This window comes from Parus major, chromosome 3, assembly GCF_001522545.3.
Source record: "Parus major isolate Abel chromosome 3, Parus_major1.1, whole genome shotgun sequence".
In the NCBI taxonomy this organism is placed as follows: domain Eukaryota; kingdom Metazoa; phylum Chordata; class Aves; order Passeriformes; family Paridae; genus Parus; species Parus major.
Window position 1 is genome coordinate 74,114,218 of NC_031770.1, and position 16,787 is coordinate 74,131,004.

Below are 16,787 nucleotides of genomic sequence, written 5' to 3' on the forward strand. Positions count from 1 at the left end.
ACTACAGGAAGGACAATGACCTGTTGGAGCAAGTACAGAGGAGGCCACCAAGTTGATTACAAAGATGGAGCACCTCTCCTAGGATGAAAGGCTGAGAGAATTGGGGTCTTTTTAGCCTGAAGAAGAGAATGTTTCAGTGTGACCTAATTGTAGCCTTCCACTACCAGCACAGAGCCTACAGAAAGCTGAAGAGGGACTTTTTAAAAGGGCATATAGTGACAGTACAAGAGGGATTGGCTTCAAGCTAGAAGTGAGAAGGTTTAGATTAGTTATTAGGAAGAAAGTCTTTGCTGTGAGGGTGGTGAGGCTTCCCAGGGAAGTTGTGGATGTCTAATCCCAGGAAGTGCTCAAGTTTAGCTGGGGCTTTGAGCAACTTGGGTCTAGTGGGAGGTGTCTCTGCCCATGGCAGGGGGTTGGAACTAGATGATCTTTAAAGTGCCTTCCAACCCAAATCATTCTCTGATTCTATGTCTCTCCCTGGGTTTTAAGGGGATACTACATCTGGGAATTGTATCAGGTGAAGGTGAACTTTGGTGGACAGGGTGGCAGAGACAGTGAGCTGCAGTGCTTTGCAAGTTCCAGCTGTAACAGTTCTTCCTAATAAGTCAAGAAGAACTTTACAGGTCCTGTAGTTAACTAAGTGCTCAATTCATTTATGACTTGATGGAATTCCAACAAGGACATGTCCTTTTGCACAATTTATTAAGAAGATACTGTTTAGAAATAAGCAAGAGTTAACATGTTTCAGTGAAAGCTTTGCCCTATAATGCCAGCAGAAACCACTACAAAATGATGTTACGTGGTAAAGACAGATTAGTCTCTTGTACACTCAAAACAGGGAGCTAAACCAATACCACAGGCAAGCTTTTGGAGAATTAAGAAACAGTATTGGTAATATTATGACAAATTATTTTGACTGCTTAATTAAATGAAATTTATCTGCACATTCTTCAAAATTTAATGTACAATTTGCTAAAACAAAGGTTTTGTAGACCATTGAATTCCAGAACTGTAAAAAAAAAAAAAGAAAAAATGTCTTCTTGGCTTCCGTGATAGATTGGAAGCATTTGTAGCAAAGTCAAGGGGTTCCACATACTAAAGGCATCTAAAGGGAAAAGATGTTTCAGTTCAGCAGTAGTGAGTTTTGTACAACGCTCACCTGTCAGCATGTTGAAGCTGCAACGAGTCCACTGGTCGGCATCTATGCTGTAGGAGTCTATGTGCCGGACCAGGATCCGATCGTTGTTGTAGTCGAGGTCGTTCCCACCTAACACGTACAGCTTCCTTTGGACAGCGGCCATGGAGTGATACACTCTCCTCTGCAGCATCGGGCTACGGCTTAACCACTTATTCTGCAAAGAGAGAGAGCTTGTCTAAGCACTGCTCAAAGACACACCTAGAGTGGCAGTGCAGTGAACAGTAGCATGGTAATGGTTTCTTCTTGCCCCTGGTCAGGAATCACAAGTGCATATACTGGTTCTGTTCATATGCTAGACATATGTGTTGGTTGTAACACTGAATAAGGATAGAGGACTTTCAACACATGATTTACAGTTCTCACGTTGAAGTTCATTCATTTAATGGCATTTATTGCTCTATTTTTTTTTGTCTAGCTCATCAGGTTTCAAAGGTTTTTTTTTTTCTTTATAACTCAGTAGCAAATTCTCCTTAAACCAGACTATTAAATGTCTCCATTGTATACAGTGCTAAAATTATCTGTACCAATGAGCTCTGTTATGAGAGAAGAGAGATTCTTCTGCCTTTCCTTATTCAGAAGCTTATTTGATCTTATCCTTGGGGAATAAAGCAACAGGAAAAATAATTTCCTAAAGAATCTTCTCAAATGATTCATCTGGTTTAATGTCAACCCTTTATTTGTGGAAACTTACAAAGTTACAACCTTTTGCATATTTTTTTCTTACTCATTAACGATATTCAAGAATTTTACCTGTTTAGAGGAGAGGCAGGAAGACGTGGAAGACAAGGAATTAAAGCAGAGTATTTTATACCTGAGAAAACAATTGCTCCTGCTATGCCTACCAAATCAAGCAATCTGGCAATGGGTAAGTTTTATTTAAGTGAAAGAAGTTAAAAATCTGTGAGGAATCTTTTTGTGATACATGTGCAGCAACTCCAGAGCCTCTAAGCCTTCTGCCTTTTAACCTCCACAATATATAGCTATACATTTCAACGTGTTATAGTTGAATATTAGGCATTAATGTTTGCATTAGTAGTCCAGTCTCTTAACACCAGACTATAGACACCATCTGCTTTGCAAAGCCTGCCTGCATCCCCTGATTATATCTTTAGCTTCCTCCACTGCAGTGCCTGCCAGGTGAGCCTCAAAGCACTGCAAAGGCAGCGAAACAGAGGGGCCTGGCAGGGTCATTTCTAATAAGCCGGTGTGTGAATACTAATCAGTGGTGGGGAAGCAGAGGTCAGCCCAGCCGGCTTGTTGGCAGGTAGCTGTGTGCTCGGTGGCAGATGGCAGGCATTATCGACTCGCCACAAAGGCCTCGCGCAGGAGCAGGCGCTGGGGCTCCGTGATAGAGCTATTGAGATTCCGTGCGAGATGCAAGCAGATGTGATGGTTTCCAGTACCCACCGTAAACAATATGCCAGCAGAATTTTTAAGAAGAGCCTGTGTGTACAAACACGAAGCAGACGTCGTTTGAAGAATGCAAGTGCACAATTCCTCTGTAACTCTTCACGTGCCAGGCCGGGTTCCTCGCCGTCAGCACGGTACACTGAGGCAGCCCCAGCACCGCTATTCTGGGCTGCAACTTTCACACCAGCAAGTGAAGAATCCGAGTGAAAGGTACACAATAGAGAAATGGTATCCAAATACGTGTCTCCCTCACAAGCAAGTAAGATTTCTGCCTGTAATTGCTACTTGGATTTGGGACAGCCAGCATTTGCAGTCAATGATGAAACTGCACCTCCAAAAGAACAAGGCAGGTGTGTCACCTCCTGCTTTCTGCTTCAGATCCTGTATGTGCTATACTTTAAAAAGTCAGTGGGAACCACACAGAAGTATCTCCTGGCACAATTTTGTTCCAAATACAGCAATCAAAGCCCCTATCCTACAATCAGAAAAGTCAATACTCTTCCACGTGTGTGTAAATCAGGCTATGCAACTCTGATTGCAAGCTTAGGACTTTTAATTCCTAATACAAGCAAGAGGGCACAACCATGCCCTAACCCTCTGAAATGGTTACTGAGCCGTGCTAACCTAATCAAAACACATACATAATGTATGAAATAATCCCTAAAAGATATTTTAGGTGCTTAGGTAATGAAATGATAGGCACCCTTGCAGTCAGCAGAGTAAGTCACAGCAAGGTAGTACAGTTCTCAAGGTATTCAGGAAACAAAAAGGCCCATATATGCAATTCAAAACAGAAATGCCAATGACAAGGAGTGGTTTTGGGGCACTGACTTTGAGTATATATTGCCCAGGGCTGCTGGATTACAAAAACAAAACAAAACAAAACAAAACAAAAAAAAAACAAGCAGAAGAAATACTGATAAATACAGGGGATTTAAAGCACATTTCTGTATTTAATCTAAGATGTTTCTAATTCCTACAGGCTTAAAATCATAATAAGATGTCAGGGTCTCCATTACCTATTAAACTCACACATCAGTACAAAGTGAATTTAAAACACCACTAATTCAAATGGTCAGTGCTTTTAGCCTTACAAAATCTTTGTACGTATTTGCCAAGAGATCTGTTTGAAGCAAAACAAAACATATAAAACACAGATACTCACCTGCTTAGGATCATAGACCATGAGTCTATTTTGATATTGTGCAGTATTTGTTACTCCTCCTATAAAAGAGTTTATACAGGTTACATTTTCTCATATAAGCGAAGCCAGGACCAAGATCAGGTACAGAGAAATAACCAATTCTAGAGTTCATTTGCAGATAATAATTACATTACATACCAGCACTTTTGCTTACATTCTACCACACTTCTTAATCTGGTTAAAGGAAAGAGAAAAAGCAGCCCCATTTGTCAAACATACAGAAACAGAGAACAGCATCAATAAACACCCCCCATACACTTCCTTTGTAGAGCTAATTCTGTGGGCCAAAAATGAGTTAAAAACTAATCTGTTTATACATAACTGTGCATTCAGCCTTCATCAAGACACAAAGACAAACCCCATTCCTGTTCCAAGGAACATTCAGTGTGTGGCATGGTTTAAAAGAGGAGGAGGTGGGCTTGCATCAATGAGAAGGAAGAGGTCAGAGAGAAGCTCTGCCTTACCAGAGAGGATACACTACCAGTTGGAGAGCCCAGTTCAAGTCTGCACAACTGTGCTTATCTACACATTTGAAAGAAATTCTGTACTTAGTTTGTGTTATAGAGAGAACATCTTGTCATTTAGAGGTAAACTTAGTGGTTCCTCCACAGTGACCAGACTCCCTACCAGTAGGGTACCAATACCAATAGTGATCAGCAAAGCATGGTGTAAAGCACCTCAGAAAAGCTTGGAATAGTCTGACCCAAGTAGATGCTGCAAACCAGGTATTTACCTCAACACATTAAAGAGACGTTTAATGCCCAATCATCCTCGTCTTGTTTTGTTTTAAATGGCAAATTTCACTAAGTGAACATGGAAAACTTCTTCAAACATGTTTTTGAATGTGCTCAAGACTTCTGGGGACATGGTGTCCCTGAAGCACTGCCACAGTTTCCAGTCCCCCTCTGTCACAACACTGGGCCCGTGGGAAGATGGAATCAGAAATAACACCTGCAAGCTGCACCTCACCTTCATCCTGCCATGAGGTCTGGGCAGAACTAGGGCATGGCAGTGGCCACACACCAGTGACACTCACACTGACAGATAAACTATTTATATTATAGTTTTAATGGCACGGACCAATAGTAGTACCACACATACCACAGCAATAAGATGAAGTATTTTTATCTTATTACATTTAATTTTGTTGACACTTCCCTTTCTGTGAGGGCATATCCTGCTTCAGCCAGGACAGCAGCACACTGACTCACATTCCTCCTGCCTGAGCTATGGCCCAGTCCCACTAAGGTTGCCGGATTGGTTTTTTCCCTTTTATCCCCAAGCTCTGTGCTGGGGAATCCTCATTTTGCCAGCCTCCAGCTAGGCTGAGGGCAGCATTTTGGTTCAGAGCCATATTGTGATATTGAAGCAACTCTTCCACCTCCCCCAAGACATTTTAGGCTGCAGGTTGGGACTGGTGTGCATTCAAGTTAAACCAGAAGCTCTACTCCAGATGTGCACCAAACAAGCTCCAGTTCCTAATGGCAGCATAAGGGTGTAAAATAATAAGAGATCTTTTGGCTTTGTACCATCTGAGTGCTGGGAACATTTGAGCCAGAGGACCAGAACAAACCTAGTACAAAGCAAAAAAAATGTGAAGGGGTATGGAGTAAATACAGAGAACTTGGTGCCAAGGTTTTACCTGCTGATCTGCTCCTACTGGGCTGAGCTACTTGCTGATAAAGAAGTACCCTCTGATTACTCAAAAAAACTTGAGTGGGGTCAGGAATCGATAGCAGAAAATACAGATGTATCTATTTTAGGGTCTTTTCTTCAACTGCAGCAGCAAGGAGCAATGATGCTGTTACTTGGGTGCACCCCTGCAAGCACCAGCCTGTACTGGGCACCTACAGAAGGACAGCAGCCCACACTCCCAGCTCAGAGATGCTCACAGGCTAAGAGATAGCAGGGATGAGATGTAGTCTCTCCAAACTGTTTCCATCACACTACACCACACCCTGCCCATCACAGCCCCTGTGAAGTGCACACAAACAAGAACAGGCATTGGAAGGCAAAGACTGCTCCTGTGTCTGATCTCACAATCTGTTACTTGTCTCTACACTGTTGTGCAGCCTTCACATTCCTAGTGGTCATCAGCCACAAAGACAAAACAATATTTTCTAATATCTGTTTTGTAATTTGATTTATTTTTTTTATATACAGTTATTTTCACTCCCAACACAATGTCTAAAATGAGACATCAGATTAGTATTTTGAAAAATAAAAATTGTAGTTATTTGGATTATTAATTTCAGAATGTTAAACTACAGGAGATACATTTGAAACACAAAGTGCTGGGTGGTACATTTCCATTCTGAAAGGACACCTTAATCTGGGGGGAAAGATGTGAAGGAAGAAGAGTGTTGTTTCCTCTGTGTTTAAAGTAATAAAATAAGCAAATAAGCAAAATTATTTCCTTCTCTTCACAAAGGGCCCCTCACATCAAGTACACAGCTTACATCTCTTCCCCTGCAATATTGCTCATCTCTGGTGTTTTATCATTACATTCCCTTCACATACCGCTCTTCACTTTTAGATTAATCTGCCAAAATGAGATGCTAAGGATTTGCATACAGATTTGACTACACAAAAATAGATCTGGAATTAATAACAGTCTCTATATGTTTTAATTTCTTCTAGACTGGAGTACCCTTGCCTCCAGCAGTATTCTTGGCTTTGAAAGTCATCAAGCTGATTTGTCTGCTCTTAGGTTATGATGCCACATGCTGCTACACTGTCCCCTGCAATCAAAGTGCTCGCAGAGATAGATTCCATGCCTCTCCCTAACAAGTATATTTTATAGATTGGCAGTTTTGATCTCCCCTCCCCAGGGGGATAATCTGCATCTTAACAGGTTTCTATAGATACATCTGTCATTAAATATGCCATCTTATATCTGCATCAATTTTCAAACTCTAGTTCCTTCTAACTTTGAAGTGCTATAGCAAAAGTTTAAATTTTTCTGCCAAAATTCAGATCTAACAAGTCTGCAATGTCCTCTTGAACTATTTTTTTTTTTTAAAATACTACAGACAGCTGGGAAAGGGCGAAAGAGCAGCAATATGCCTCTTAAAAATAAGAAAAGAAGGGGAAAAAGAGTTTAAATGGTACTAAAAATACATACTTTCTCAGAAAAGCAATGGGGTAATTCTGAGAGAGTTTCTTAAACTTCTCTGTCTTGTTTTCTATGAGGAAAGAAGAGGATAGAGAGGCATCATAACCAGAGAAAGTAGTTAAAAATACAAACTATACTATTAAATTTGATGTCAAGCAATAACAGCTAATGTGGTAACAACCCAACAGTTAGAGAAAGAGGGGGAAAAAAAAAGTCTGTCTGGTTAAATGACAGAAAATTTACAGTTTTGTCAGCATTTGCTGTTTTTATAAATGGTGATGATTACACCACTTTAACATTTTCAGCTTGCTTTGAGGAGTCCAGTTCCTGGGAGGCAAGGAGCACCCTCAGGACAAGACTGTCAGTTCTTGCTCTTACAGACAGGAGCACACCCTAATGGAAAGGCCATCACCCAGCCCATGGGCTCACAATGTTTTTACACTGCCGCAAACAACTCCCTTGTAGGGTGTAAATGTTGCTTTTTAAGCCTTCCAAGACCTGTAAATTCTCAACTCATGAAACAGTGCCCCTCTACATGGGGCAATTTTGCTCAAGGATTCCATAACACACCTCGCCCATCCCTTTCCCACACTTGATAAACATTTTGCGTTATTACAGTCCCCCCCAACACTCCACAAACTGCATTGAGAAACACCTTCAAGACACACTTCTAAAAGGAGAAGGGTAGGAGGCAGTAGATTAAACATTTTCCTAAATGACAACTTATGAGCCACATTTATAACGTGGCCTAGCAAGGCCCCCATATGACTTGAGAAATCAAATCCAATCCAAATCCCCCAGAAAATATCACAACTCTCTCCGCACTCCCCAAGCGCTAGGCTGTGTGCGGGAATCCGAGTTCACTGGGAGACGTGTAAAACTTCATGTTGGCAAAGAGCTCCCATGTCTGCTCCTTCCAGCAAGCCCAGGGAATATATAGAAACCCACAACATGTAACCTAAGGTGCTCTGCTCTTTTAAAACAGAAATCTCTCCTCTCTTAGGTGTCTGTGTGTTAAACACAAGATAATCCTTCCTCAACATGCAAAGCTACTGCTTTGTACTGCAGCCAGCCCAGTACAAAGGCTCCCAAGGCAAGGAATCCCCTGGAAGAGGCCAACAGCAGCTCTTTGACTCCAGATCCAATCGAGCCACAAACAAGAGGGGCACAAGCCCTAGGTTTGTTTAAATCATTAAAGCTGGATGTTTACATTCAATCTAAGGAGAATCAATGTCATCAAAGACTGAAAGGTGTGAGATCACTCATTCATATACAATAAAAATGAAGTCTGTACATATATGGAACATATAGAGACTAAGACTGGGCCACTAAGGCAATTTTTATGCACTTGTTAACCTCCCATTCCCAGTAAATCTGTACCAGCCACACTGTAAAACTTAATTTGGATAGATTTTGTAAAGTCCTATTATTCTAGATCTATTTTTCATAAAATAATTTTATAGACATTTGCTGATAAAAAAATTCTTTACTTCATGTCAGCGCATTGATAGTAAGGTTATACTTTTCATCCCAAATCACTTGCAAACTCCAAATAATTCTTCAAAATATGTTATCACCATCATTCCCTTAGTCAAAATCTCTAGCATTAGGGAAAAAGATGACAGTTTAAAAACTAAAAGAATTAATCTTGAATTTTGAAAAAAAAATATTTACTCCCTATATTAAGTACAAAGCAACAGTACAGGGATGCCTTGTTTACCCCCTTCCCCCAAGCTGGGTTTCTATGTGGATGTCAAGATGTTATTTTAGCTGACACACTTAAGGTCAGACAACTCGAGCCTCTGCAAAACACCAGTGTAACACTTTGTTTTAAACAACATTTTTCATGTGCTAATCTCTGGAGCACCTAAGGCAGGGGGAAGTGTCATTATCCCAAGATGCCGGTGCAGGAATGGCCCAGAGCTGGAATGCCAGCAGAGGTTCCCTGCCCCTCGATGTCCCCAGGGGCACTAGACCTATACCAGTGGAGGAAGGTTAACGTGGATAGAAAAGGAGGTCTCCAGATTTGCATGTGCACTCCACAGAGGATGCTGGGAAATGGGCATAGTTCAAGTCCTTGCTCTTATGGAAAAATATTTCCCCGCTTTTATAGATAGCGATTGTTAGTCATGCTGAACTCCAAAGTGTTTAGTGTACTTTGTTTTTCTTTCACTGAAATACTTCACTTTTCAAGCACTGTGGCATGCAATTTGTTTGTGAAATTGGTCATGGCATCAGATGTTAACTGGAGCCTGGAAGAATCACCTTTCTATAAAATTTCCAAACCATCTGCCCAATGCAATGTCAGTACAGAGAACTTATTTGTTGTGGTTTAACCCCAGTCAGCAACTCAGCCTCACACAGCCACTCATTCACTCCCCCAGCATGGGATGAGGAAGAGAGGTGGAAAAGTAAAACTGAGAAAATTTGTGGGTTGAGATAAAGAGAGTTTAACAGTTAAAGCAAAAGCCACAGACACAAGCAAAGCAAAACATGGAATTAATTCACTGCCCCCTACGAGCAGGCAGGTGTTCAGCCATCTCCAGGAGAGCAGGGATCCATCAAGCATAATGGTGATTTGGGAAGTCAAACATCAGCACTATGAATACCCCCTCATTTCCTCCTTCTTCCCCAGCTTTATATGCTGAGCACGACACCACATGATCTGGAATATCCCTTCAGTCATCAGGGGTCAGCTGTCCTGGCTGTGTCCCCTCCCAAACCCTTGCCCATCCCCAGACTCCTCACTGGTAGGGTGTGGTGAGAAGTAAAAAACACCTTCACTCTGTTGAAGCACTGCTCAGCGACAACAACAACATCCCTGTGTTACCAGGACTGTTTCCAGCACACATCCAAAACATCGCCCAGGCTAGCTGCTATGAGGAAAATTAGCTCTAGCCTAGTCAAAACTACCACATTATTTTAATAAATTCTCATGTTTGTTTTTCTTTAAATAAGAAAATAAAATGAGGACTGTGGGGGGAAAACAATAAATAATGACATAAATATGAAAATATGGAGCTCAGAAAACCCAAGGGCTGAACTCACTTGTGCTGAACAGAGAAATACTAGTTCCAGTGTGCAAAAGGCTCCCTTTTTTAATCTGCTTCTGTCAGGTTAAAAACCCCAAAGAGAGGATAGCAGCTTAGGAGTCCCTCTGTCATCTGAACACCAGATGAACACCTGTTATTGCCAGTGTGTAAAGTCATACAGCAGTTTGTTCTGTCCATTTTCCTTACCTGCTGCCTTTGTCATGATTTTACTATCTATTATTTTTGAATCCTTGTCATATTCGTCCCAAAGGAGCAGCAAAGCAAAGCTGAAAATGAATCCAAATAATAATAGAAATCCCTTAAGTCTACTTAGGTTTTGATCAGCAAAGCCTTTAAGAGGGCACGGGGCTGTAGCAGAGGCACTGAGTAAGTCAACGGTCAGTGTGCAGATCAAGCTTTGATGATGCTCTCCACAAATAGAAGGGCTAGAAACTTATATTATCACTATTTAATTTATTCCCTCACTAAAAAACTGGGCACATTTCCACGGTTTCCCTGCCAGCTGGTAGTAGCAGACTGACTTTGAGAGCTCTTTGCAGATGACCTGTATTTCCCAGAAAAAGCAGCAGGGATACAGCTCAGAAACATTTCTAACTCAGACTAATTTTTTAATTACTTAATTTTAGGCCACATACTTCAAAATTAGGTTCCCTCCTGCATTACTAATTACTTTTATGTTAACATTGTATATTCAATAATGAATAGTGGATTTTCCAGCAGTGACTACGATACAATAAAACATTTCTTTGTACTATTCCCCTGCCCCTGAATGTACATGTACCACAAGCTACATTCCGGTCCTAAGCTATTAATGAATAATAGAAAGCTAGCTATAGTTATTATATCTCCAGCCACTTTTCTTTTTAAAATAACTCTATTCAATACACAACCAGGTTTCAGTGTGAGAGTACAAAATCCAGATCATATCCACTGAAGCGTAGCACAGAAAGTACGCTCTTGTACTTCATAATAACCTGACATAATTGAGCAACTCAAAACTTCCAAACATTTTCTCAGAACCTACCAAAATACAACCAAAAAGCCGTGTCTACCTTATTCCACTGTTAGCAGCATTTTCAAATATAAATGGAACAATACCAAGGAAATATTTGTTGTTGTTTTCCCAGTTTTAAAAAATTCACCCAGTAGGCTTCCACTTACCTCTTCCACTGATTCTGCAGCTCTATTAGAGGCATATCCTTGAACACAATATCACACTGCATCATTTTCTAAACACAAGTGGAATTTAAAACACACAGGCATGCATAGATTTCACCTACATAACTAAGCACATGAGTTAAACCTCAGAATAATTTCCTATTTCCTAGGAAATCTGGAAATATTTAAGTCTTTGACCAGCCCCATGTTTGACTTAAAAATTGCTATCAAATACTTTCTTGAGTTTTGATTGTTTTCTTTTGTTGTATAGAGTATTTTTTTAATGAAATTAAGACAAAAATATTATTTTTCTCACTTACTGGAGGAAAGACCATACTGATGGACTTCTCGTGCACATTCAACGATTTTATGTGAGAATGCTTAACACTGTTTTTTAAAAGGTCCTATTCTTCACAAATACTGACAAATATAAACCATAAAACAGGAAAAAAAAACAAACAACAAACCAGCAATCAAGACTTTGCAATAGTAACATCCGTGTATTTGAAGTGCCCACTGCAGACACACATGCCTCTCGGCTAATAAAATAGGAAAAGCAGTGAATAAATAGGATAATGCTCTGAATATACACAGCTGGAAGCCTAACACAGAAATCCCATTCCTGTACTGTACCTGGGTCTCACCTCAGGATTCACACATCAAAAACTCCACAAGACTCCCTAAACAATGGTCACTAAAGAAAATGACCCAAAGTACCAGGCAGGGATCTCAGTGTTGTTCTGTGTTCTGTCCTGCTTTTAATTCCAGTGTCATCATTCATGACTTTAGCGTATATATATTAAAATAGATACCTACTAATTCCCCTGCCAATGCTTGGGACTCCACTCCCATGAGGCGCCCAATCCATCGGGACAGAAAGGTACATCCACTAGCCTAAATGACACACTTTGAGAAGCACAGCAAAGGCCTAAGAAGCTAACTTAATCTTCCATTCATATTCCATCTTTTCACCAGAGGCATTCCAGACCATATTAAAATCCCTGGAGGGTATCTACGGTGAAGATGCCAATCACTGAACATTTACCTCAAGGGCTGGCCTCATTTACTCATTAGCTTCCTTAATAAATATTATAACTACATAACCTTCCGTGGCACACTTCTTAGTAAAGGGGGAATATTTTTCTGTCAAATCTCCTGTAGACAGCATCGGCCATATTTCAAAGTAACTAATACCCACTACAAAGACTGAGGAAACTAAGTCCTCCCACCTCCATCAATGGAACATAACAACTAAAGACTCAGCTGCAAATGACAAGTTATTCTAGGATTATAGGGTCTATACATTCATCTATCTGTGCTGTAAAGTTTTGATTACATCCAGTCTTATACATTTGTTATGGACAGAGCCATGGATGACTTCGAAAAACAGTCATCTTGGAGTGCAAGTGGGAGCAAATCATATATCTGCATTCAAGGTGTGGAACAACACAAGCTAACAACCACTTAATTTTCCATTTCATCATCAGGAATAAGTGAATCATAGAATTATAGAATACTCTTGAGTTGGAAAGGACCCACAAGGATCATCAGAGTCCAACTCCAGGCTCTGCACAGGCTCGGGAACCACACCATGTGCCTGAAAGCATTGTCCAAATGCTTCGCAAACTGTCAGGATGGTGTTATGATCACGTCCCTGGGAAGCCTGTTCCAGTGCTCAATCAACCTCAGGGTAAACCTTTTCCTGATATCCAACCTAAACCTCCCCTGACACAACTTCAGGCCATTCCCTCGGGTCCTGTTAATGTCAAAAGCACCAGATCATATTACAGAAACAATGTCTTCTTTTTGTTTGTTTTTAGTAAGCACATAGAATTTATCATTGGAAATTTGTCCAGAAGTGCATTATCATTCCAGTTCACTGTGATTTATGAATGGCAACTGGAGATAGCACATATGATATCAGCAGCTCTGAAACACCAACTGTAATGTGTAAGATACATTACGCTCCTATACTTCTAATGAAGCGGCAGTTCTTTGTCCTCTCTGAAGAGAAAAGTTATCATGACATATAAACCAAAGATTTATTACTTTAATTTAAGACAGTATTTTGGTATTTTGTTAGTACCTCAAACTGTGTGAAACGTTTTCTACCTGATATCCAAAGAAGACCATCCACCACATATCCCGCATGGCAAGAGAGCGACCGATCAAAGGACTGTACAAAGGTCCACTTGTTCTTCTTGGGGCAGTAGCGTTCAACTGTGGGCAACACTTGACGCAGTTCGTTTCTGCCCCCTACGGCATAGAGGTACTCGTCCACGGCTCCCAGCACAAAGTGCTCCCGGCAGTTCTTCATCGGCGCTATCTCCGCCCAGGAGTTAGTGCGAGGATCATATCGACAGACAGTCCTCACGGCACACGTGCGCCCTGTGGAGTGCTCTACCTCTCCACCAGCTACAAAAAGAAAGTCTCCCATGACAGCAACGCAGTGGTGGCTCCTCCCCACAGGCATAGGCGCCAGCTCACTCCAGTTGGCGATTCCCGCGATATGAACGTTCTCTTGGTCTACTGGATTGAAGTACCGCAATTCCTTCACTTTACAGACTTCTCTTTTTTTCCCACCAATAATATAAAGAGTGTCTGACTGGAAGCGAGGCTTTGTCCTTGCAGTTTGCCAAACCGGCTGTGCATAGACGCTCTGGTGGTAAGCCAAGGCCTCATTAATGAGCGCTGTTGCAGTTTCACTGGCTTGGACAAGAGGATGAGTAAGAGCTACAGTATGCAGTGTATCCACATCCATAAGGCCGAAGCGGACGTACTGGAGAAGTTCATCCAGATACTGGTAGCGGCAGTTGTGTTCCAACCACCTCACAGCCAGCTAAAAGTGAGGGGAAGGAAGGGGAAAATAAGACGTGTTAGTTGCATACAATTCTGTCAAAATATGGTCTTTTTCCAAGAGCAGATATATGGATATATATGGATATCCTCAGTCATGGATCTATGTATCTAAAAAGCAGCTGTGAAAGCCTATTAGTCCACATAAAAAGATACAGTGGATATACAAAAGCATTGTATTGCACCTGCTCCTCTAAACAATTTCCACAGCATAATCAGCTGCTATGCAATATTCTCATTATTCAATCTGTTAATGTTGCTGGAGACCTGAATCAAGCTGCTGGAAAAATAATATACACACAAGGGCTATGGGATCACTGGATACCACAGGTACAATAGAAAAAAGACTAATGTCAGAAGATTACAAAGAAAAGTCTCTTCTGTGCTCCATATTTCATCCTATTTATTACAAAATATTGAAGAAATAGAACACATTACATACTGAATCCTTCAATTTTTTTTTCTTCTTCATTTACTGTACTTGTAAAGTGTAGAAAGGTGTATGGGGACAAAAAAAAAAAAAAGAGAAGAGAGAAGCACAGAAGATGCACTGCTAAATTGGGGCAGACAGCAACAATTCAACAATTGTAGCTAATATCAACTTTCAAAATTACACATAGCATTCAAATCACATAAAGCTTATTGAATTCAAGTCCTAAAAAGAAGTTAGGAACAGCCTAAAACTTTTCAAGAATTGCTGTCTAATTTATTCTTGAAAACATCCTGTAATGAAAATACCAAAACTTCCTCAGAAAAACCATTCCCATGCTCTGATATCCTCTCAGACAGATTTTCCTCTTATATATGCAGAAGCTTTAAACCCTTAAACTCATGGCTCCATTTTCCACCTTTAGGTTTATATTCCAGAGCAACCCTTGAAAATGATTCATCCACACACAATGAAAAGGATTTTTTTACTTTCTTTTTCTTCTCCACCTCAGATGCATTTCAATATTGGTGTGAGTTTCCTCTTCAGTGAACAAAAAAGGTATTTTAATGCATCTCAGGTCATATTTTCTAAATCTCTGTTGCTTGTCTCACAGTTCCCTGTTATTGAAATCTTTAATGTTTGCTGTTGAAAACTGGACATAATCTTCCTCTAAAGGCTGTAGTAGCAGTGGATAGGTTGGAAGAATCTCTCTGATTGTAACAATCTATGCTATTCTTGCTTGTACATCACCACGTAAGACTGTCAGTGAACTATGATATTGCTGATCCATATTTAAGCTTATGACTGAGTACTATTCTCACTTTTTTTTTTTCTTTTTCTTACTTTTTTTTTTGGTGGTTGGTTTTTGTTTGTTTGTTCAGGGTTTTTTCTTTCTGCAGAACTTCCACAGTGTCATGCTATCTCTGTCATTACCAAACTCTCTACTATTACTTTAGGCCACTGCTGCAGTCAAGATCATTTTCAATCCAAACTGTGTTTTCAAAAGTGCTAGAAAACCATTTCACCTTCTGATTTTCTGAAAACATAAATCCCTTATTATTCTTTAATCCAAGTTATTATCAAAAACATTGACTAGTTCTGGATAAGGACTAACTCTACTTGGTACTTCAAATAATTTTAACACAGAACACATGGAGTGGGTGTTTCTAAGAAGCAGAGTGATAAAAAAAATTCAGCAAAATCTCATGGCCCTGTACTGTTGTTGGGAATGTCACATAAAGGAGCTGAAAATAAAGGCTGCTGTTATTCATGGCTTTTGTATATGATGTATTAAATTTATTACTGTTTCTGCATTCCACCAGAGAGGGAAGATGACAAACCAAAACCACCTTCTTGTTAAGATTAATTTGAAACACTTTTTCCTCACTGTGAACCCCTGTGAAACAAAGAATCAATGAAGGGCATAAAAAATGCAACACTAGTTCAGTCAGTTAAATGGTGCATTGAGTTTCAAATGCATACATTAGCTGTATGTATTTTGACTTGCTAGTAAAAAAGACGATAATTAAATGCATTTGAAAATATTTTTGGACTTGAAATCATTGAGCATTATAGTCAGGAGTCCCGAGTCCACCAAACCCATGTGTCAGGTGTCTCTTACTGAGTTTTATCAGGCAGCTTCCTATTCCATGTCTTTAGCCATGTGAATGATTCCTGAAAGGCACTTAGCTCTCATCATTCAGGCACTTGAAATTCAAGAGAAATTCAGGCTATCTTCAGCATACATCAACTAAATGATATGTGGGTTACTATATTGAAATAGAAGAATTTACAAAAACTGAGTTTTTTGTCTGCCAGCTCTTGCATCCAACAGACTGGTTACTTCTGGAACTATAAGTTCATGCCTTTGCTCATATCTAAAATGGCATCACAGAGGTATCACTTGGGCTGAAATGACATACATTACAGACTCTGTAAAAGACAGGCACTAATGTAAACCAGGACTTGGTAAACATGAGTCTTCTCAAGGAAGTTTGATATTAATGCCATAATAATATCTTAGAACTTCATCCATCTGCTTTCCTTTATTGTCCTGCCTTTCATCCCCCAATAAATACTGTATAAACACACGAGCAACACCACATACATTTGTAACTTCAAAGAAATAGTACCTGCATTAATTTCTGGATATGGGATGTGTGATGATCTGCACAGAAGGCATGGATATCTCTGTTACAAAATATTTTCCCTGCTGTGGCAAGTTCGACATATGCAACTTGGTTCATACTGAGTTAGGTCTCTACTGAGAATAGTCCTAAAACTGTAAAAAAATGTTTCACTGAAACCAGTAATGTTTAATTTTTCCCTAAACGCTACAGTGAAAGTGATATGAAGATTCTGTT

General features: G+C 40.1%; 1 protein-coding gene across 1 annotated transcript in view; it reads right to left on the reverse strand.

Moving 5' to 3' along the window:
• Positions 1–13,973, reverse strand: part of KLHL32 (kelch like family member 32) — a 37,292-nt gene extending 23,319 nt beyond the window's left edge. The window contains exons 1-3 of the mRNA XM_033512868.1: positions 13,251–13,973; positions 3,774–3,832; positions 1,160–1,352 (exon numbers count right to left, since the gene is read on the reverse strand). Of these exons, the coding sequence (XP_033368759.1) occupies positions 1,160–1,352; positions 3,774–3,832; positions 13,251–13,899 (901 nt within the window). The 5' untranslated portion in view covers positions 13,900–13,973. The remainder of the gene's footprint in view (positions 1–1,159; positions 1,353–3,773; positions 3,833–13,250) is intronic.
• Positions 13,974–16,787: the final 2,814 nt, after the last annotated feature.